This window comes from Miniopterus natalensis, chromosome 14 (assembly GCF_054644295.1).
Source record: "Miniopterus natalensis isolate mMinNat1 chromosome 14, mMinNat1.hap1, whole genome shotgun sequence".
In the NCBI taxonomy this organism is placed as follows: domain Eukaryota; kingdom Metazoa; phylum Chordata; class Mammalia; order Chiroptera; family Miniopteridae; genus Miniopterus; species Miniopterus natalensis.
In genome coordinates, this window is record NC_142094.1 from 32,115,947 (window position 1) to 32,141,008 (window position 25,062).

Genomic DNA, 25,062 nt, shown 5'->3' on the forward strand with positions numbered 1-25,062 from the left:
AGAGCCCAGCAGGATGATTATGACCAGAGTATTTTACATTGCTAAGCCAGGAGCCAAGGGTAGCCAAATTAAAATGAGATGTGGAGATGTTACCCAAATTGCCTCATTTTATTATTATTATTTTTATATCCTCTATTTTAGTAACATAAAAGATGCCAGAAAAATTTGTAGGGGTATGAGCAAAACATTCTCCTCCTAAAATTCTTCACGTTCTATCCTTAGAAACTCATTATTTATGGCATGGCTTCTGTCTTGAAGTATCACCTGCCCAATATTGTGAAATTATCAGATGATTAATTTTATGGCCTCGATGACATTGTCCAGTGCTGCCTAACAATGTCTGAACCATAGCAAGGTTTAAAGACAGAAGAAAACTACTCAGAATTATATATACATTTTTTTTGTATGAGGTTCTACCTTTTCAACACCCACCTCCTTAAGAAATTCATTAAGTTGTTGATCACTTTTAGTTGAGGTTTCTGCTGAAATCAAAAACTCCCTTATTCCCATTGGATTCCAAAATCATGGACCATTAATTTTGGAATCCAATGTGGAAAAAAGTGTACCTGTACACTCTTTTAGCACTTGCTAATTGACAAGTTCGGGTTAGTATGGGAAGGTCTGTGACTTTATCCCTGACATACAAGGCAAAGTCAGTTTTGGGGCAAACTCTCGTGAAATTCCCCTTAATGGAAAATAAAGCCATATGATCTTCAATATTGCAGGGGTGGCTAGAAAGGGAAAGCTTTGTAAAAGTTTATGGGAGGTAAGTCTGCATGCTAAGAAGTGTACATTTTCACTAAAAACAAACAAACAAACAACAAAAATATAACCAAGTACTGCACAGCAAAAGGAATCCAGCCAGGATAAGTCTCTATCAGAATGTTTGCGGACATTGTTGCCCCTAGACAAAAGGCTAAGGAAAGGCTGCAGGAAACACTAGTCTTTACATATTCTGATATGGTTAAGCCTCAGACCAGTGGCTTGACCAGACTGCTGATGTACAAATTGCTAAAAAGATTCAAGATAATTAGGCCAAAGAGCTAATTTTAAATCACGGGTGTGCGCACACATGCTCATGCATGCACACAGAGACATGCCCACACATGCAAACACACACACACACACACACATCATGTTAGAAATCCAGGGAAGAAATTCAGTTACTAAATACTAAGTTAAATATTATAGATGCGACAATTTCAGAAATGTTGGGAACACATTGTATGCAATCACCTATGAGATCCAAAAAGCCTCTTTAAGAAAAAAATATTTTCTCAACGATCCTGGGGAAGTTTTAAATGGTTTGAAATATCTCAAAACTGATGTATTTATTCCTCTAGGATAAATTATTTCCTAGACAGTACATTTTATTTGGATAAAATTGTAATTCTTCTTTGGAAACTTTAATATGTTCTCTGAGCTATTAAGTAGTTGGAGTCAGTCTCAAAGCTCACTCTATTGTTAGAATGTAGCCAATGTTGGCCTGCATGTTGGATAAGGGCAGATTTACAGAGGGATTCAGTGTCCTTCAGATTCTGGTTGAAAACTTATAAAACAGTAGAAGGGTGCACCAGTGTACCTGGAGAAAATCTCCAGGTATATTGATTTCTCTAGAAGACTAACAAGTATTTGCTGTATTGATCTAAGAGCAACAATTGGGAAACAGAATGTGGATTTAGAATGATAAAATATATAACCTGAGGTGGCATGAAAATCAAAATAATATCGGGGTTTGTTGACCACAGAGAAGCGAGTGAATATTTTATTCAGGGCCCCAAGGTTCTAAACAAATTTGATTTCTTGAGTGGGAGGATTGTGGCAAAGACTGCTGTTAAGTACATTTAATTATTTCTCAGATTTTTAGCTGTTGGCTTTTGTCTTTCCTTCAGCTTTTTCTTTTATGATGCAAATATAGATAAGAGTTAGATGGGTCAATAAGAATGTGATTGGTTCTTTAATTATTCTGCCAATATCAGTAGTTTGTGTTTTTGTTTTTTGTTTGTTTGTCTATTTGTTTACTCCCAAATAGTTGAAACCTTCTGGAGACATTCAATTTGGGCCTGATTTAGGCACAAGTCTTACTGGTAAGCTATTGTCCAAATTGTGTATAACGTGGCTATGAATAGGTGATCTTGAGGAATCTCAACAGAAAGGTCATCTGGAGAGTATTTAAATTGATAAATCTATTTACACGATAAATTCTAATTCATTCAATGAGTAGGTGTGCTGTCCTAACGAGGAAGTTATGTTAAAGGCCTGGGCATAAAAGGTGTAGACTGACACGGGGCGTGTCTGTGGAATTTTGCTGATGGCCATCTCTTAAGGTCATTGAGTGAGGGGGAGGTTGTATGCCTGGGGCAGGGTTTGCGGGTTATATTACTGTCCCTGACTCAATCAAACACTTCAAAACTGTTACTATTTAGAGAACGCTGTTCTTATGACTTTGAAGATAAAATAGAAAATAGGCGCGTAATTACCCCTCAGATCAGCACCAACTTCCCCGATCACATCCATATATTGTTTTCCTTGATTTTTATGTGTAGTACAAAATGAGTGTTTTTTCAGGGTTGTTTTTGCTTCACGGTATCTACATATATCTTTGTTTAGGAGCTTCCCCCTCTGCTGCTTGATGGATTGGGTAGAAATATCTGTTTATCTAGTTGTTTTCTTCATTGATTCTGAATCAAATGCCTCTGTTTCGTCCAAGTCTTTTCAAATGTTCAATAAGGACCTGGAGTTTCTGTCTGTCACTGCAGCCATCTCCAGTTCCACGGAGCCGGGGGATTTTGTTTGTTTGTTTTTGTGTGTGTATTACATTCCTTAATTTTGGTTTAGGTCTCTTCACAAAAAGTATGGAGAGATTTAAGGTCCCACCTCTTTTAAGATCTACTCCTACCTATTTCTTAAAGGTGTTAGAGAGCTTATTCCTAAAATTTCCTATCAACTCATTATTTTTTTTTTTAAACTTTTCAGATTGTTTCTCATAACATCAGAATTTCTTCAACACTATGAATATATTTTTGGGTGGTTTATTTCAAATTTTCAGATTATATAGTAAGAACAATATCATCCAAATAGAATCAGTTCTTTTATCTGGAATGGATTTATTAATTTGAACTAGGTGATTTAGGAGGATCAGAAAACTAAGCTACAACCCCACAGAGGCAAGAGGAAGAGAGCCGGAGAAATACCTGCCTGAAACTCTGAACTTTCTAGTTTCACCCTTCATGGTGTCCCACCCGCCATGGCTCCTGGGCTGCCCTGACCTGCAGCTGATTTACCCACCAGTTGCCCACGACGAACCACACACTTCTTGCGCTGTGCTTACCAGAGCGCCCTTTGGCTCACGGAGTCCTTTCCTTCCAAGAGTCATGAGAGCGTGTTCTAGTTGGCAAGTTATAAGGCAAAGCTTTCCTGCAAAATCTAGAAGAGTGGTTTTAAGCATCCCAGCTTCTACAGTACAAAAAACCATGCTAGAGAAGTAGTTGGAGTGGGTGGCTTAATCTACAGTTTCTTCCACGTCTGTGAAGTATGTTCAAATCATAATGATTTAACAATATTGTATAATGGTTTACCATTATATATACTTTTCACAGCAGTGGATACTTGTCTGATTATTTCCATGTTCGAATATTCTCCAAAATAAAATTTCCCTGTCAAGGGTACTTTCTTTTAAAATTCTTGCCAAAGTGACTTTCAATCTTTCCTTCTTTCATTTTAAAAAGGCAAATGTGTAGCTCCACCCAAATTACCTAATAATTTATATTCCCTTTCTCTCCAACCAACTCCGGCTATTATTCTTTTAATACATTTTTAAACAACCTGACAGAACAAAAATATCACTCTATCTTAATTAGCAGTTGTTTTTATTATAAGTCCCATGAATGTAAATCTTTCTAAAATGTATTTTATACTTTTTCATTATTTAAAGAGTTTGCATAAATTTAATATTACGGTGATTAGTTAAGGTCATTAACATAAGTATTAAATAGTATTGTGCCATAAAGCAGTGCTGGAGCTTTTAATATACGGGGACTTTGTTTGCTCCGAACAACTGTGCTTTGTGAGTTCTTGATCTACTATGAACAAGTCTTATTCTCTCTATCCTCGCTTTCAAACTGAAATTGTGCCTTTCTCTAGGCATATCTATTTTTTCCCCACACATCCCCTACTTTTATTAATGTTTTATAATCCATTTTGTGTTAGGGAAGAAGAAAATAAATTTTATTACAAAAGGATAGAAAAGAAACAGAGTTTGGATTCTGAGTGAAGGTATAGGGCTTTCTCTAAGTGTCAAGTTCATGAGCTTTAATGTATAGACATTTAGAGTCTTGGGGGCTATGTTTATCTTATTTGCTGGTTCTCGACTGACTAAGATGACTGAAAATTTCCAAAAAATAATGATCTCCTGATGATAGAAATGTTACCAGAGTTTATGGAGTGAAATGTAACAGTAGAATAATACGTTCATCATATATTAAACTAATTTGAAGAGAGTTATAATAAAATACTCTGAATGTAACAGAAATTCTGAAAATGATTGCTTTCTGCTCTTTGTAGCATTGCTCTCTTTTTGAATACTACGGAGAACACTGCTGTGTGTATGCCGTTAGATATAGAATACTGAGAATGGAAGGCTGGTTATAAAATAAAATGGAAAAACACACCCTTGTAGCTTAGACAACAACAAGGGAAGTGGTTATAACTATAAAGTGTTTTTTGGGCTCATTGTTGGCAAAATGTGTGATATGAGCAAATACAAAGGAATAAAATATGGAGTCCTACCTTTGAGAAGTTCTCTTAAATAGCAGCAGAACTTCAAAACCACAGGCATCTGTATAGAGGATTGTCAATAAATGAACCCGTGAGTGGTAAACTGCAGGACATAAAGCTTTCTTCATCATATGCTGCACATGTGGATAGCAAGCTGTCAAAAATGTCATCTCTAAAGTACGTGGGTGGTAAAATACTCGTCTTCAGTGCTTTATTCGATTCAGTTTTTAAGAACTCGAAAGAAAACTTGCAATCCAAACAACATAAACTTATCAGTAATGTTTTTATTCTTATAGCAATGGCCAAACTGTAGTCCCATCTCATTTTTCTTAAAAGAATTAATTTGTGGATATACATGTTTCAAACTGGAGCCAGAGCGCCTTCTGCCACATTTGCCAACCAAAGTTTTCTCTCTGCCCAGTGTATGTCAGATCATATCACTACCCTGACGTGGCTTTGGTATCACTCTCTGCAAGGTTTACAGTGCAGGAAGGGATTATTTTTTAAATAAAAAGGTATCATTTTAAAAATAGTTGGCTCATGCAGACATTACCCCTGTGACACTTCGTATTCACTGTGAAATAACGAAATCACATTAGTTCACTTGGAGCTTGCAGTTCCATGTTCAGCTTTCTGCTAGATTGACTTCTGCATGTAGGATCCAAAGCCAATTATGTCACTAAGTGGAACTCTATGTGAGGAAGCGCGGCGAAAGCAAGGTGAGACAAATGGAAAAGGAGGGAATAGGTGTGCTTTGTTGTTGTTATTTTGAGGTTCTTATTTTTCCATAATTCTCAGTCCCATCTCCCTACCCATTTCATTCTTAGACTTTCCTCTTTGATAATAAAACCTCAAACCTAACATTGTCCACGGGATTGAGAAAATAAGGCAATGGAAAAATGTTGCTGAATTTCCCATTATCTGTGTAAATTTAAATAAACTTTATCTGCCAGATGGTGAAACCAAATACTTATTCCTGCTTCCTCGAATAGTCCCCCTGCTTCACTTTGAGGTATGTCACCTCTGGAAAACATGTGAGGCTACCGGCTCACATTGGTGCCCGCTGACTCCCAGAGCCCCAGCTTCAGGAGGGCATGCAGAAGACTCCTACAAACCCAGACTCTTGGCTTATTCCAGTTTCAGCTGGTTATTGCTGCTCAGGGCAGCTACTGTGACACCAGACTTCCAATGGGCCCTGCAAACCCAGGCACTAGATGGGCACCTGCAAACCCAGGTTTCTGGCTAGGCCCAGTAGTAGGCCAACTATCACAGACTGAAATTTTCAATCCACCGGTGTACCAGACCGGCTCCTGTGGCCAGAGGCCGCCAGCCCATTCTAGCACCACACAGGCCTCCACAAAACCAACCTTCAGGCTGGCCACCACAGCCCCAGGTTGCAGGCTCACCCTAGCACAAGGCCTACCCCCACTGCCCCAGGTCCCAGGCCACCTCTCATGAAACCTGGTTCCCAGCATATCCCAGTACTAAACTGAACCCTGTGGACCCAGATGCTGTGCCTACCCTACTGATAACCACCATCTGGTTGGCCCCTGTGGAGCCAGAATCCAGGTCCTCTCACACAGACCTAGATCTGAGGGTATCATTGCAGGCTCAAGTTTCAGGCCCATCCCAATGAACCAGGCTTCAGCTCACCCTTATAGGCCCAACCACCAGTCTGGTCCCCATGTACCCAAGCACCAGTCCTGTCCTCCTGCTGGCCCAGACACCAGAGCTGTTGAATCAGTCAAGGGTGGAATTAAGTAGATTAAGGAAATCCATTTCCAAGGTACAGGCGTCATCGACTAGCCTGTTTTTTTCTGAGGACTTCAACAACAAGCCTGTCCATAGGTGCCACCAGACAACTCAACCAGAATCTCTAGATGGGCTGACTGATGAAAGGATTCCTGCCAAAGCCAATATGTAAAGACTTGAAGAGATTCTTACCTCCTCAAATGTGTGAGCACCAATTCAAGGCCACAAGGATCATGAAGAATCAATGAAACATGACACAACCAAAGGAAACAAACAAAATCCAATGACTTACCCTAAAGAAATGGAGATCTATGAACTTCTGACAAAATTCATTTTAATCCTCTGAAAGAAATTTAGTGAACTCCAGAAAAAACATACATCTTTCTAATACTTCTTTTTGGTTTTAGCTTTGACCTGTTGCATGAAACTATTTAAAAATATATGGCTTATTTTTAGGCGATGACAAATTTGAAGAAATAAATCACACTCAACATCCAGGTATTTGTAATTATATCCTGCACTTTAAAACAAATTGGATGTGGGAATCGGGTAGAGACCTGAGAAGTTAGAAATTTGACTCATGAAAATAATGAATTTGTGATTGAACCAAAACAGTCAAGGGTGAAATTAAATAGATTAAGGAAATCAGTTTCCAAGGTACAGGCGTCATCAACTAGCCTGTTTTTTTCTGAGGCAGATTATCCATAGTCCTTAGAGAACAGGATCTTCAGGCCCCCAAATTGCTTTTTAGCCTTCACTTTGATCCCCATTTGGATATTTTGCATACATAATAGTCCCTGGCTATTCCATCCATAATTACTTTCTTCAAGACAATTCTGAATATACTTGTTATTATTTTTATGTGCATTTCAAAACTAATTATACTTTCATGAATGCATCATTTCAAAACAAACACTTTGGCTCTTGTGAACAATGTTATTAATAGGTTAATTTTATGTATCTGACTAATCTCTCTTCATTAGTGTTGAGGGCCTTAAAAAGTTAATTCTATTTGGTTTGATCCAGAATAGATAGAGTATTTGTTATACATGAAAACATCTTATTGGGGGGATTTGGAACCTGCTGGATCAATAAAACTTAGTGGAAGTCATCTGAAGTGATCTTATTGGGAAAAAATGTAGCTGAGCCTTTACTGTTGGGCTGTTTCTGCTGTGAAGACCTAATAAGAACAGGCTTCTGAGCAGCTCTCATGGAAGGATGTTCATGGGAGCTTGTAGCTGGGAGACCGTAGTTCAGCAAAAGTTCAACAAATTTTCTTTCAGGACCAACTCTTGCCAGGTTTTGAGGTTACAAAGGTAGATGTGACACAGACTTGGCCTAACAGAGTTGTGAGATTCGCTGTTTTCCAATGGAACACACTGTGTACTGCAGAAATACAGCGAAGAGACTTTTAATCCAGACTGAGAAGAAGGAAGATCTAGGAGAGGTGATGCCTTGCCAGGTTCCTGAAGTTAACCAGGAAAATCAGAAGAGGGAAAGTGCTTGAGCAGCCCTGGCCGGTTTGGCTCAGCGGTTAGTGCCTTAGACCGAAGGGTTGTGGTTTCAATCTGGGTCAAGGGTAGATACCTCGGTTTCAGGCTAGATCCCCAGCCCTGGTCGGGGTGCGTGTGGGAAGCAACCAATCAGTGTGTCTCTCTCACATGGATGTTTCTCTTTCTCTCTCCTTCCCTCCCTTCCACTCTCTCTAAAAACAAAATCAATGGAAAAATATCCTCGATTGAGGATTAATAAAACAACAAAAAAGTTTCAGTAAATGGCACAGAAAACATAACCTTAGTTTGATATGGCTAAAGAGTAAACTATGAGAGTGGAAAGGGTAAAGGAGTTAGGCATGGATGAGGTATGGGGAGTTTAAGTTGGATTAGCTATATGAAGAAAATCTATCCATAAATTTAATAGTAGCCAACTGGAAAAAGTTTTAAATATTTATATCCAACTCCCTCCTTCCTTTTTTTTCTTTCAGCTTGCCTGCCCCCCAAAGTTATTGGTTATATATCTGTACCTCTACCAATATTCACACACAAATACACACTTTTTGTCTACTCTCTGTAGCCATGATGGCCTTATCTAAGGCAGTGGCCATATTCATAAGAGGGAATAGTCATGAAAAGTTACCTCTCTTTGAAATACAAATGGAACAGATGTTTGGAAATTAAGACTTGCTTCTAGTAAGAACTGCTCAGGTTTTTTTTATTCTGCTTTCACAAATCACCTCTACCTTCTTCTTACCCTGTTTCTACTCCCCATATGCATTATCTCTTTTTTCTTATAATCACTTGTGTTGTTGGTGAATTTATTGAAGAACTGACTCCATATATACAACACTTACCTGTGTGGTTGTTGGTGTCTATGTTCTAACCTTCCCTACCTGAGGTCCTTGAAAAAAGAAATTGTTAATTTTGATTCCCATGTTTAGCACATAGTAGTTGCAATAGTACTTCATCTACAAATTTGACTGAATGAATAATTTTTGAGTGCATAAAGGAATAAGAAACTAAATAAACAAAATATGAAAACATGGGAGGAAAGACAAACTCTGATTAGGGTTTGGGTGAGTTTCCATGGTATAGGTGAAATCCAGTCTCACCAAGAGAAGCAGAGATTTGCCAGGCAGAAGTAAAAGCAGAAATTAATCTAGGTAACAAAATGTCTCCAAAAATACAAGATACCTTCTAGCAAGAGTAAGGGGTCTGATGTGACAGGAGGGCTTAGTGCTTAATTCTAAAGGATATGGAGGCCATAACATCCTGGAAATGTTATCTTTAACCATTTAGTTCAGAAAACTTTGAATGGTGGAACATAATGTTTTTGGGCCAAGAAGTACCATTATTTTACCTTTGATTTGGGTGCATGAAAATAATTCTCATGGAATGAATAAATGGACACAAGATGAAAACAAAGATTCTAGAAGACAGGTAAGGAAACCATTGTAAGAGTAAGAGTGGCATATAGTGAGCGGCTGTGCTATATAGAAAGGGGGCTAGAAAGAGAAGGAAGGAGTGTGAGGAGTATGACTTAATTTAGATCTAAAAATGTTGGGGCTTGAAACTCCTTGAATACTGACAAAGATGAAAATTGTACATCTCTGTGATTTTAAGCTTCATTCCAGAGAGCACATACTTTACAGTGTAGAACAGTGCTTGCCAAAGGCTTTATTATTCATGTCCATGTGCATAATAGATAGAATTTTCATTAAAAAATAAATAATGAACCTTGAAATCCTCTCCCAGATACTTGGATGGCTTTAAGCAAATCTGATTTCTGCTGCAGTCACAGGAGTGCACCAAGTACATTTAACTGCCTAACACACCCCTATCAGGATCACCATGCACCTCCTAGGGGAGCACTTTATGTCTCAGAAGTATACACCTGGCATTTTGCAAACAACACCCTCACATTTTAATTACCATGGATATTAGAGCTCATGATACTATTTATATGTTCATTAACATGAGATTCTTGGCAGGGTATTAGTATTGTTTGAAATAATGAATTAGTCAGCAGTGATTGACGGGTACTGTTCTTAAGGTTTGTTCAACATAGCATAATAGATTGTTAATAATTTGTATTTACTTTTTTAGGAAACATATAAATGTACTTTATATTCTTTTCAAGATCATATATTATCAAGTTAATGTGCTGATATTATATTAGAATTTCAAAATTTGTTACAAGGATTTTACGTATTTCTTTTCCACAAATCATTTGGTGCTGTATCTTTTATTATATAATGCTACGTATATCTGTAAATCCTTGCTAAATATATACATATATTCTTTCTTCCTTTCTTTCTTTCATTTTTTTCTGATCTGCTTCCCTCGATGACTCTATACTTTTGACTCCAGACTGGCAATATGAGGGTAAGATGACAAAAATAAAAATTCCCAACAACCTCATGGGCATTGCTTGTCTGTCATTGTTTTATTCTCCTTAGAACGTTGTTAAAATTTTATTCCCTCCCTTTAATTAGACTCTTTATCACAATTAAAGTCCAATTATGTTTGTTTCTGTTGTGGAGCTTTGATTACAACTTATCCTTGTTAATCATCCCTTTATGTTGTTTCTTTGGGTTAAATTACCATCCCATCATCTCTGTCCTGAAAGACTTCTGCTCTCCCGTGGTCCCTGCTGGGTTTTCTCAGTAGGACTTGAATAGCTTCATGGTTTACGAAGTGACTGTGTTATGTTGTGGTAAAGCTATCTGTGTTGTTATGAAATTTTTTTTTAAATAAAAAGTTGTTAAAAGTAATGATGCATATTAGCTTGATTGCAGGAATTTTCTTTTTAAATGTCACTATGCATCTCAGTGAATTTGATCTCAGGGTGAGTGCTCCTGCAGTTGTGACTTCTTACCTTTGCTTGTTTTCTCTCTTTAGATTGCAAACTAGCTAGGGGAGGACCACCAGCTACCATAGTTGCTATCGATGAAGAGAGTCGAAATGGTGAGTGAGCTTTATGTCTTACAAGTGACTTATCTAAGAGGAATTTCTGTGCCGTCTTTGCTATGTGTGGAAGTATTAAATAAAATCTTCAACCCAAATTCACAAACAGCTTCCCTTTAATTTCTCCCCTATAAGGATTTAAATATCATCATTCCCTGGTAATGCTTCACTTGGATTATATTATGAGAAACTCTAGATAGTTGCTTAGTTTTGATTATGAAGGAAGCACTTGATTTGGGATCGGTTCCAGGAATGTATCCAGATACTGGCTGAAATTTTTTGTCAATAGGTAGAGTTGATTACTACGCATACAATCACCTAGTCATCTAACTGAAATACATTACACACCTCCAAAAAAAGTGGGCCACAAGATAAGCCTTGCATTTCTAATTTAAATTGGCTGGAACCTGGGAAGGATTAGGATCCGGTTTATTAGACATGGGAATTTAGAAATGGTGAGTGAGAAAACTGCAAGTGCATGGGAACAGAAAAACTGACAGAAAAGTCTAGAGCAGACAAAGAAGTATAAATTTTCACACAGATTGTCTGCAATATTGAATAACTAGTACCTAATTCATATTAAATTCTTCAAAAAATATTTTTTCTTATCAGAACCAAAAAGTAGATACCATTAGCACATTTTCCCCCTACAACACCCTTTTAGCATCTCTAAACTTTAATGTACAAATATTTAAAGATTCTCCTCAATTAGGCAGGAGTGAAATAATCTCTCTCTAGTGTTGGTTTCTACTTCAAACTGTTCTAAGTGTGGGGATGTGTTCTATGGCTTATTTGGTCTATTAATTATATAATGGACCTTCCATTCCCCTCCTTTGATCTGTACTTTTTGTCTACTCCAAGCATTGCGTTTTCCAGATTTATATATTTTTTAAAAAAATTGTCAATTATAAAAAAAAAATGTCACTTTTCATAGAATTCAACCTACATATATTTGGAAAAACCTGCATTGTTCACTTTATTGTGGGTTTATTGTGCAGCATTAGAAACATTTCTTTTACTCCTTTGAAGAGTTGACATAAACTTTTTTTTTTTTGGCACATCCTTTGAAATAGGCCAAAAATAATGTCTGCAGCTTTGCTGGCCTCTGTTTAAATTAATTTGAATATCTATTATCAATAATTAAGAAATCACAAAAAATTTAGTTTTTAAATTATTTTTAAAAAGTCAATCCCTATTAAGTATGAAAGCATATGAAGTTAATAATAGTCATTATGATTCACTTAAATGACTGGAAATAAACCCTATATGTGTCTGTAGAAAAGGAAACATAAAAATACTATACCAGAAAAATTTTCTACCTCACATGTAGAATTATGTGTTATTTATGGTTAACTATTTTTCTGTGAATAAATCAGTATTTTCTAAATATTCTACAGTGAAAACAGTTTGCTTTTTAAACAAGATATCAAAAAATAAATAAGTAAAAAGACAAAAGGCCGATTTATATTTTCTTTACATATTGTCCTCCAATTTCCTTGAACATATAAGCTGAGCTGAACTAAAACATTTAGCTTAACTAAATAGTTTTGTTTTAATGTGTGATTCTATACAGAGCTTTTTCTGCCAACCAGATAATTATAGCCATAGTCGTGATGATATTTTACCTCCTGTCATGTTGATTATTCCACTTTTCAAAGGAGATTAGTAACTCTACAGAGATGTTGCTGTAGCGTATTGCAAAGATGTTGCTGTATGGTGGCATATTGTGAAAGCTCAATATTTTAGTTTTAGAAGAATGTGACGATATAGTGCAGTAATGTTGTGCTCTTTAATTGGCATATTTTGAATAAATTGCCAGTTATTCAGAATGCTGCCAAAGTTATTTGAGTGTCATCACAAAGAGTATACATAACCAATCCAGAGACTAAATACTTTCCATTTTTCTTTTACATTATTTTTTTAAAATATGGTCCTCAGATGAACCTCTGCCAGATACTATAATGTAATGTGTAATTGTCCTAGTCTTAAAAGTCTAAAGGAAACAATCCATGAAATTTTTTTTTATAATTTTTAGGCAATCTAAGGGACTTCCCAATAAGGCCATAATGCTAGTCCTGATCTTAAAATCTGTTAATTTCCCTTCCCCTGATTGTTAAATGGTAATAATTAAATATGTGGGTGTCCTATTCTAGCAGGATAATACACACTGATTTTTAAAGGTTCCAGGGCTTCTAGAAAGTAAGGCATAGCAAACCCTTGATTAAGCCAAACTAGTAAGTTTATTGTGTGTCTACTTGCCTTTGGCTTACTTTACTGATGTGTGCTCCTAAACAGTCTCTATTGCTAAATACAGCCTCTACTACAGTATAGCTTTTAAATAACTTAGTATTTTTTTTAAGCCATACTTAATTTCTTTATAGAAATCATTAAGGTAGATTTGTAGAATGTTCATTATTCATCACATGAATCTGCACCTTTCAACATTTATATTCAGTGGGATGGAAATACTGCCGTTTTGTGAATATGTACACTAAATGCATATGTACATGTGTATACATTTGAAATAATTTAAAAATTAGCAGGTGAAGATTCATAAATGTCTTCATCATCCTGGGTGCTATTAGATTTTCCCCCTTCTTGGTCACTTTTCAGCAGCATATTGATGATAGATTCAGTATATCAACCTCGGTCTCAACCAGGAGTTCCTTTTCATCACAACAACCAGAAAGGAAGTTTATGTTGTAAGGACAGAAATTTAACACACAAAAAGCACATGTTGGTTCCTGACAACTACCAGAAAGCACATGGTTAGTGCATAATTACATTTAGAGTGGAGCACATATACAGAGAAACAGACTTAGAGCATGTTATCTTGTTTAATAAAATGAGGGTCAACCTTGGTAAAAAAAAGTGTACCATTCCAATGAGCAATGTTGATAATGGGGGAGGCTACATGTGTATGGGGGCAAGGGATGTATGAGAAATCTTTTTTATATTTCTCTCATTTTGTTGTGAACCTAAGACTGCTCTAAAAAGAGTGAAGTCTTAGCCCAGCAAGCATGACTCAGTGGTTGAGCATTGCCCTATGAAGCAGGAGGTCACTGTTTGATTCCCGGTCAGGGCACATGCCCCAGTTGTGTGCTCCATCCCCAGTAGTTGGTGTCCAGGAGGCAACCCATCAATGACTCTCTCATCATTGATGTTTCTCTCTCTCTCTCCCTCTCCCTTCCTCTCTCTGAAATCAATTTAAAAAAAAGAAGTCTTAAAATAATCTTTCTGGAAATATATGTCCTTGTTTCACTGGACTCTGAGTTGCTTGTGATATTGTCCTTACTAGAAGGAGAGAGACCAGGAGCGGTCACACAGAATCTATTTAAAGCCTGCCTCTGAGTGTCTGCCAAATCAGAGTCCTGGCTACTTTACAACTATGGAATGGCATTCCAACAGGGTTTGGAATGACCATCTCACACCAGTTCTCAAAACCTGGATAATTACATCGGCAGTGTTGAGTCAAGGGAACCAGACATTTTTAAAGCTATGGTTTGAACATAACACTATGATTATACAAAAATGGACAGAGTCAGAAGAAAAGAATCTCACTATCTATGTGAGAGATTAGAAGGCCCATCCTAAATGTTTTTTATGGATGTAAAGTTAAAAAGATATTGTGAGCTCACAGCAAATTTGAGAAATGAAAGATGCCAAATGTCTTCACAATCTGAAAGCAGCAGCTAACAAATGATGCCACAGCTCATTCAATGAAAATGTTTTCCTGTCCTTGTTAGGGCAAGTTCAGGAGCCAGAGGGGAAATCGAGTTGAGCATTGCATACCCTTACATGCTTCCAGGGAGGCAGAGGACATCATATAAAGAGACAATGAATTTGTTTGGTCACTCCTTGCTTGGAGTTTCTCTGCTTCAAGGGTGTAGCGAGGAGAGGGAGGGGAGGTATGTAGAAGTTGGCTCTTCATTTGAAACAGTTAAGGGACATTTAGAAGTTGCTCCCTGACAGCTTTTTCCTTCCATTGTCAAAATCACTGGGCTTGGTAGAGTAGAAGATTAAATTTTTATTTTGATATTTTTCGCTCTTTATAGTTGCCAATTACATATTTCTGAGATTTATAGTAAGGAGTTAGCCAAACTCTGCTCTGCAGACCTCCAAAGAGTCCCCAGTAGAGTGGCACACAATGCTAGTAAAAAGGGCCTTGTACTCAGAGTAGACGTAGAATAGACTATAGAACAGCTCCGAGTAGATGACTAGAAACCCAGATGTGTGTCTGCATCACACGTTGAGAAGAGAGGGAACTGAGACACCAAGATGGCACGTATCAGGCAGCCCGGATGACAGTGTTCCTCTGGGGTAACGTGAAAAGGTTGAGGGTGCAACCAAGAGGCTGAAGGGGCTAGGAATATATAGTAGCCGGAAAAATGTTTTAATAATAGTTGCTATAGCTAGAGTCCTGGGCCTACGTAAATGTTTCAGAGGAATGTTGTTAAAGACTGAAATTCTTCTCTGGGCCTGCCTTAGGCTTTGCCTCTTGTTTGTTTCAATGTGTCCAAACTAGAACACCTGTTTAAGATGTTCCTGGATTTCACCCCCCGCCCCCCCTCAGTTCTATAAGTATTTTGGTTATTTCAAATAAGGAACATAAAGTAACAAAGTGTGTCCTACGTAATTTATGTATTAAGTTAAATATAAAATTCAAAATATAGCCTTAGATACTAAGCTTTGAAAAAGTGTACAGAACTTTACTCATAAAAATAAAATGGAGAAGAAGATCTGATACATATTTTTAAGTATTTGGTTTTATTTAATTTTTTTTCTTTTTAAAATTGAAGTTATTGGCATACATTGCTTAATAAAATTATAAAGATTTCAGGATACAATTCTACAATACAGCATCTCTATATTGTTTTGTGTGTTTACCACCTCAAATCCAGTCTCCTTTCTGTAAGCAATTTTGTCTCGCCTCTATTCTACATTATTGTCTTATTGCTAGAGTAAATAGTATTTGTTGCTTTCTTTGATAGTTCTCATCAACAAATCCAAGAATAATTATATATCTGAAATACAGATGAATTAAAAGTCAAATTTAAGACAGATAAATTAAAAGTCAAGTTTAAGACAAATAAAATAAAATATGATTTTATTCAGTAAGTTATACACTTATGGAACACAGCAACTCTAACAATAATACAAGTTCTATAAAGAGTAAGGTAAATTAATAGATGACTGTACAAGCTAATAAAATATTAAAACTTATTTTAATATTAGTCTTAATATTTTAGTATTAACCTTAACTAATACTTTGTATGGGATTATATCAGATCATCAGTGTTGACATCAAGAAAATGACCATTAGCTCAATATGGTAGTTTCGTTTTCCTAAAAAATTAAGAAAAATACATTCCTTTTGTTCTATAGTTTTATCACATCTTAACTGGATTTTTAACATTCAAAATATTAAATCTTTTCATAAAACATTAGCGTCCTTCTGGCTAGGTTGTTTATGGATGTTGCATATCGTGGAAATCATTCCAAAAATCTTTGTCATTCTATTGTTTACCTTGTCCAGTCATCATCAAGTCATTCTGAGTCATTTTCAGTGAAAGGTATACACATTGACAAGGAAATAAGAATTCTTCCATAGCCTATGGGGGAGTTAAATGATACTATCCAAAATACATGCCAATATTAGATCCTAAGTTGATGTAAAAAAGAAAAATCATGTCCATTCTCCATATATTTTAAACTTCTTATTATTGTGACTGTAAGACAGCTTTCGTAGCAGAAAAGAACCTGGTTCTGCTCATTACCGCTGAAGCTGTGTATGCAAGGATGCATTCTGCCTCTTTCCATTTGTGCTGAAGAATCATTTTCTAAAAGGTCAGCAGCTACAAGCCTTTGAATATATAAGTCTGAAATGATAACTAAATAGAAAAAGTTTCTAAGCATTAACGAAATAGGCTGTTGCTTATCTCCTCGAGTTCTCTAGAATTTTATTGACATTTAATCATAAATTTAATTGATAATCTTCCTTTTCTCATTTGTTTACTAAATAGCACCCCATATGCAATGGGATTGCTGGAGCTAATGGAATGATCATAAAACAAGGGGCAGGAGAAGTTCACAAAGTAGAGAGTAGCCAAAAAAGCCAGCAAGCTAAGTCATTTTATACGAGGAAAGAAACTCTAAAAGTTAGTGACCTCTCATTTTAAATTTCAGAATGCCAATGTTATTAACAATAATGAAAAGATTCAATTGTGCAAAATATCCCCTAGTTTCTGAAGAAATGAGAAACACATTTAAGAGAAGATATTCTATTCTAATTGTACCTTTTCTTTTTGTTTAAATCCTATAGTGTAATCTTATGTTTAATAGGAATAAATCTGAATTATATAGAATTAAACGACGTCACCAACACACACATTTCATCCTAAATGATGCTGTTTTAATGAACCATGTTTCTATAGAGAGGAAAACTAAATCATAAGTTATTAAAGCAAATAATTGGAGCTGGTATTAATTTCATTTGCACAAACTGTGGGAATATGGGCCAGGGGCCTTGGGGGGTCAGTAAGAATGGGCCTCTATAGTAGAAGGTGGAAAGGCCTCTTAGGTTCTATCTACTCATATCCATGTAGAAAAGATCCTACAGTTTTTCTCAGAATATTAGGAAATTCTGTATATTAAAGATAAGTCATTCTAATTTAAATTTTGATTCCTTTGATGAGCCTAAAAGACTTATCTGTGTGCCTCATGTGCCCACAGGCCACAGTATTTTGACTTCTAATTCAGGCAACAAGGAGGCATGATAGAGCAAATTAGGATGATTTAAAAGACAAAGCTTCTTCTACCTGGGGGATAGAGCATTCATAGGAAGCACTTTTTGGAAGGGAGTGAGGGATTTTGGCTTTGAGCATTTTTTGTATAGCCCACACACTGTTTACACTTAGGTTGTGTATTTTTTTTTTTTACTTTAGTCGGGGAATAAGTTCCTGATGGAAATTATTTAGGAAATTATGGATGGAAGAAGCAACAAAGTTCTATTACTGGTTTTAGAATGAAGCTCCTGGGGTTTTTCTCTGTCCAGAGCCTTTCCTAAGCAATGTCTGCATCTGTTCTTCCTGGGCATGCTCTCTGAGGCTTTAGATCCCAGCATCCCCCCGCCCCCCTCAAAGGCTTTCTCTCCCAGATGCCCCTTAGCACGAGTGGTTCTATCACATCTTTTGTTCCTCATGATCGAATGTTGACTGCTAGATCTTTCTTGCAGAGGCTATAGGGCTAAGAGTTCTCTTCTCTGTTAGGACACTGGAAATCTGAAATGAGTTACTTTTGAATAATCAGCAGTGTAAAGGTTCTTAGCAATTACTGGATGAAAACAGTAATCCCCAGATGATTTGAAACTTTCTTGAACTTAGAATGACTCCTACAGCAGTTTTCAAAACAAATGGTCAAATGCCACATATTTCTAAATGGAATTGCTCATGCAATTCAATTAAATATGCTTATAACTGCACTATGTGGATTAATAAATATGAAAGTACTTCATCTACAGATACTTCCTAAAACTGTGAAGTGTGCATGAAGGCTGGCATGTATTTATGTCCATATCAGGTGGTGCGGTTTAAGCAAATAGTACATGCTTATTCCTTATAAGAAATAAAAGGGGATCTCTTAATTGCACTCAGTAATAGAAGGTTTGGAGAATTGGCATAGCTATGCATCATTAAAGTACACTCAGCTTGGTTAAAATACAAGCAGGTTGTAAACACAACGTGGAGATAGGATAATATGCTAAAGGTGCTTTCTTGCTGACTTGCCTAAACGCCTCTCCCCTGGTGCCCAGCAGCAAGGATTTTTTAGTAGTAGTTCTCGTCTTGGTTCTCTAGAGTCTGTATTTTTCCAGACAGTAATTTTGGGTTCTCAGGTGCTGGCTGGTTAACACAGAACTCTCCCTAACTCAGTACACCTAGGAAAACCAGACTCTTTTCATTTAAATAGCATTAAGTAATCTTTTTTTTCCTGTTCTTGCTGATATTTTTCTCCTTGTTTGTTTGCTTTTGAAAACTTACAAATCTACAAAACAGTGATTCGAATAGTCAGGCTTGTGTGAATTTTGAGGGTTGATTGTCAAAATGTTTTTGTTTTTAAGGTTTTATTTTATATTTTCAGAGAGTGGGAGAGAAAGAGAGAGAGAAACATAGATGTGAGAGAGACACATCAAATAGTTGCCTCCCACTCGAGCCCCTACTGGGACCAAGCCTGCAACTGAGGTATTTACCCTTGGCTGGAATCGAACCCGGGGCCCTTTGGTCCCTGGACTGATGCTCTAACCACTGAGCCAAACCGAGTAGGGCCAAAGTGGTTTTAAGCAGGAAAGGAATAGCTACCAGTCGAGGCTGACTAAGAAAATGACCCTCCCCAGTCTCTGTCATCTGCTTTACAACGAAACGGCTGCGGTGGTGGTAAAAGGACGCCATCTGCTTACAATTCTCTCTTCCCTTCCTGGAAAACACCTCTGTCACACACCCACGTAATTGTTCTGAGCGCTATTATTTCAATCAGTCACTCAGTTATTTAATCAATATTTAATCATTTATTTAGTCATTTCTTCAAGATGTGCTTACCGGCACTTAACACTGTGTGAGGCCCTGTTCTAAGCATTGAGGTCGCATCAGCAAAGAAAACAGGGAAAGCTGCTCCCCGCCTGGAGGCCGAGGCAGGGGCGGGACCTCTAGTGAGGGAAAGTTGATGAAACAGCAAGGAAATGGAGCGATGGGCAATGGGGAGGCAACGGTGCTCTTTCAGGTAGAGGTCTCAGGGGGATCATATGTGAGCAGAATTCTGTACAAAATTAAGACTAAAGATATGACCATGCCTGTAGTTAGACGATGTGCATGACCAACAGAAGAAAAAAAAAATTTAAAGGCTCCAAGAATGAATATTGTCGATAAGTTTAAGACATGGCAAAATGTTGACTGGAGAAAATGAGTGATAACACATGTGGTTGAAGAGGTAGAGAAGATGGATGCTGAATGAATATATGCAGGTGAGTCAGAAATGGTTTTTTCAATTGATTTGCTAACAAATCAGTTGATAGTGATTTCATCTAGCAACCTATAATTCACTAAGAATAATTCTCCTTCCCATCCCTCACTCAGTGTCCTAGTTTGCATAATTCAAAGTTTGAATAGACAACTGTGTATGTGTATATGTATGTTTATAATCTCAGATCATTTTATCATTTGATAAAAATGTGCTCCACTAAAAAGAAAATCAGAAAAGACATTAACTCATGCAATTTGGCTTGGTGGTATCGCTGCCTCATTTAGCACATAATAGAGGATTACTGCAATCAGTCCAAAGGTCAGTGTGGATATGATTGTTCTCAGTCATAAATTAATACTGAGTTTCTGAGAGTTTGATAATGTGGTGCTATCAAATTATAATCAGTGATCTTTTTGTTATATTACATTGTCTTCTGAACATCATTAATAAAAATGGAAAATTCAATACTATAGGATTCAGATTCCTGAGAAATCCTTGCAAATGTATTCACTTTGTTTAATAACATAGTTATCTTTATAGAAAGATGTTTTGGTGAAAGTATTGATTAATGTGCTTGGATTTATCTTAATACTTAGGATAGGCAGGGCATGGCCATTATTAGTGTGTGGGCTGCATCTTATCAATAAGCTCTAGGTTCATTTACTATTCTTTGTTGTTGTTGTTAATTCTCACCTGAGGATATTTTTTCTGTTGATTGTTTTAGAGAGAATGGAAAAGAGGGAAGGAGAAAGGGAGGAAGAGAGACAGGGAGACAGACATGGATGTGAAAGAGACACACCGGTTGGTTGCCTCCCACACCCACATACCCACAGGGCCAGAGGGAACCTGCAACCTCAGTACCTGCCCTTGACCCAAAGTCCAACCCACTACCCTTTGGTGGGTGGGAAGAAGCTCTAACCACTGAGAAGGACCAGCCAGGGCTCAATTACTTTTTTCTTTTGATATGTCTTTATTGATTTCATAGAGAAGAAGGGAGAGGGAGAGGGAAAGAGAGATCAATGATGAGAGAGAGTCATTGATCGGCTGCCTCCTGCACGCCCCCCACCAGGGATCGAGCCCGAAGCCCAGGCATGTGCCCTGACCCGGAATTGAACCACAATCTCCTGGATCACAGATCGATGCTCAACCGCTCAGCCACACAGGCCAAGCTCAATTATTATTCTTAAAAGTTTGTTTTAGGGATGTGAGGGATCTTATTGACAGCAGCCAAACTAAAGATTATAAATGAATTAAAGGACCTGGCTGAGTGTCTCATTTGATTAGAGCATGGCACCCATATGCCAAGGGTATGGGTTTGATCCCTGGTCAGAGCAAATGCAAGAACCAACCAATGAATGCATAAATAAGTGGAACAACAAATTGATGTTTCTCTCTCAAAATCAATATAAATAAATAAATAAATAAATAAATAAATAAATAAATAAATAATAAATAAAATGAATTAAAAACAAAGTGAATAATTTAAATACTAACCTTGAAAGTTTGTCTCAAACCTTAGAAATAGTTTAATATATCTTTGTAGTGAATATGCTTCATCGAACACTGTTCTAGACAAAGTTTTTCTTTCTACAGTATGTTTGTATTACTAATGATCAGTTAATGCCCCTGCTTAGATTCCCATCCTGTGATGAGAAGCAGATATGAAAGTGGATGGTGATTGCCAGAGGGAAAGGGGTGTGGGGGAGGTAGGAGAGGGTAAACGAGGAATAAATGGTGATGGAAGGAGACTTGACCTGGGGTGGTGAACACAATGCAACATACAGATGATGAATTATAGACTTGTCACCTGAAACCTATATAATTTTATTAACCAGTGTCACCCCAGTAAATTCAATAAAAAAGTTTCATTAGTTATTATCTGAATATTCTTTTGAAACCATGAATCATGATGTCTCTCAAATGATGTTACATAATGAATAGGTTCTTGTCAGTTGATACCATTTGTTTTTTGAAGTCTATTGAGTCCTGGAAAAAAAGTAATCATTTAGGTTTCATTTCAATTCATTGCAAAATGCCCAATTCTCACAAAATATCATTTTTCTCCATACTTTTTAATTCTTCACTGTATTCTACTCATTTCTTTTTTTTTTTTTTTTTTTTCAGTCGAGGCAAAACAACTAAAATTATAGCTGACTTGAGGAGACTAAATACCAGCAATTTGAAATTGAATAAGAGAGAACTATTGTCTAATCACATAATCCTAATTAAGCTGCCAACCTTATGTATTTCTCTGATTGGAAATCCCTATTTTGCATATATCATCTTTATTATTTTAGGCAAATGAAATATTGATAGGAAACTGTTAAACATTCTTAAGATGATATATCTGCCTTTTTTTAGAAGGCTTCAGATATTATCTTTTAGGCTTCAGTTTTATAAAAGCATGCTGCTTAAATTAATTTTTTGAGGTGTTGTATTGTATTTTTAATATTAACGTGAATTTAGCATTGTCCTTCATGCCATGCCTGTCTTTAATATAAATTTTAATTTTCAAATAACTGACAATTAGTTATAATTAAGGCTCTAAGAAGATGTACCTCTTTATTCTGTGACACAGTCATTCAGGAATGGCATGGATATTCTTGGTATATGTTAGAGAAATGTTTTCTGTGAGTTTAGTATAAGTCATGTAGTTCTATTTATATTAATAGTGGTTGAGAAACATGGAGCATCTCCTGTAAATATACAGAATTCGTTTTGCCTGTAAATATAAATCCATGCTCAGGGAATGACAGGCTGGAAGGCAAATGTGTTTATAATAGTCTATGCAGGCCAGAAGGCTATATACAGGGCGTCACCAAAAATATATACACACTTTAACAGCTGATAGCTCAATTTTTAAAATGAAATGTATCTTAATAAACACTGCCTTTATAATTATTCAAAGTGTGTGTACAACTTTTTTCGGACACCATATATATACATATATATACATATATGTGTGTGTGTATACTCACATACATAATAGTCTAAATGTAATAGTCTAATAGTCTAGCAGGCTGGAAGGCAAAGATATATATGTGTGTGCATTTGTACACTATGCAGGAATAATGGTATTTTATTGTTCTTACTTAAGCATAAAATGAAAATGCAAAAGATTCACCTCAAAAGCACTTTGGGATTCTCAAACAATGTGAAAAAATTAAAGAAATTTGCAAGTGCAAAAATGCTTCCAATAATACCCTGAGATGCTTTCATAGGGAACAATTTGGTATATTTCTGTATATATGCATGAGAAAAGTCAGTTTATCATCCATGTAATTATTAAAGGGATCCTAAAGGCATGCATCAGAATTATGTCCTTGATAAGAAAAAGCCTATGGTTGTTTGGAAAGAACCATGGCTTTGCTGCTTTTTTTAAAAAACATATCAGTTAATAGAAAACATGTTTTGGATTACTGAATTTATGTCTACATATTGATTTGTTTCCAAATGTTATGTACTGGCATCTATACACAGTCATCAAAATAAAAGCAGGAATTTCTCTATGTACTTTCTTTATTCATTTTTAAAAATTTCTCCTACCCTGGGAAAGTATTGATTCAGAATACTGATGAATTAATAATTGCCTATATTTTTTATATTCAATTTACTCACATGCAAAACTTGTTTTTCTAGTCCAGCGTTTGCAAGCAATCCAGTATCAATTCACAGTTTAGTCCATTGAAAAGTATCTTAAGAGCGTTTTTACTCTGTTACTCAACTAAACTCAAAGGCATTAACCCTCAACTTTTAAAGTTTAGGGCTGAAAATTATCATTTATTACAGAATTGCAGCGCTGTTTTAGAAATTACCTGGTATAAGTTTGCTTTCTTTATAGTTTGAGATTTATTGCTTGAATTTAAAAAATCCCAAGCATTAATACTGTCTCATAAAAAGTTTCATGTAACATGGAAACAGTTTTCTTTTCATTTACTATGTCAAACAGCTCATCTAAAAATCTTGAACACGAGATACCCAATGTAATAATATTTTCTTCCTACTTAGTCTTTCATATTCATATTGTATAAGGTGCAGTCCCTTTAATTACGAACCAACACACTAAATTATTTTTATTTTTTTTTAATTTTCTTTTAAATATATCTTTATTGATTTCAGAGAGGAAGGGAGAGGGAGAGAAAGACAGAAACATCAATGATGAGAGAGTCATTGATCGGCTGGCTGTCTCCTGCACGCCCCCTACTGCAGATCGAACCCCCAACCCGGGCCTGTGCCCTGACCGGGAATCGAGCCTTGATCTCCCGGATCTCAGGTCAATGCTCAACCGCTGAGCCATGCCCAGCTGGGCTAAATTATTTTTAAACCAGTCTGCATATTTTCAGTACGTTTTATTTGGACTAAAGAAAATAATCAATGTGTTATATGCTCACTATTCTCTCAAATCTCTGGTGACTCAAATGTAATTCTCCAGTGGAAGGTCTTGGGTTTAATAAACACTGAATGTTTAATAAATATCGAATATTTAAAAGATCTGGTTGAGTCATGAACTTGGTGCAGTTGACACAGTAAAGGGTGCGATGGACAGTGTAAGATGGAAAGTGTCCAATGATATAAGCTACACATTGGTACTTAGTGTCAGTAAAGTTCTTCCAAATATGTTTTTTAACTAATTTCATTTATCATTAAACAATAATCATGTTAAATAATATCACAACTATAAAAGGCAGACCTTGCAAATCAACGAGAAGTGTATTTTTGTTACAGTTTAGTAGGCCAACTTTGCCAATTTAACTTTGTACCTCCTTAAAAATAACTCAAATCCGGAAAGTGTCACTCCTTATTTTAGTATGCATGAAAACTGTTTTAAATTATTTGAATTATATTTGTATGACCAAACTGGGAGGGGGAAATATATTGGCATGTGATGAAAGGCTGTGGGGGTTGTAGGTAAATATTTGCATATTTTACATGGGCAAATAGGTTTATGATAAGGACTGAGGGAAATGTATTTCTCTTTCCTTTCACTTTATTCTAAATATGCATATAGATATATATAGAGATAGGTGTGTAATAGGGAGGTAGAGATAGAGCATATGAA

General features: G+C 36.3%; 1 protein-coding gene across 1 annotated transcript in view; it reads left to right on the forward strand.

Moving 5' to 3' along the window:
• The window catches only part of PCDH15 (protocadherin related 15), a 900,353-nt gene that overhangs the window by 529,660 nt on the left and 345,631 nt on the right, over positions 1-25,062 (forward strand). Inside the window, exons 6-7 of the mRNA XM_087824418.1 lie at positions 10,395-10,409; positions 10,926-10,991. Coding sequence (XP_087680544.1) covers positions 10,395-10,409; positions 10,926-10,991 — 81 coding nt within the window. The remainder of the gene's footprint in view (positions 1-10,394; positions 10,410-10,925; positions 10,992-25,062) is intronic.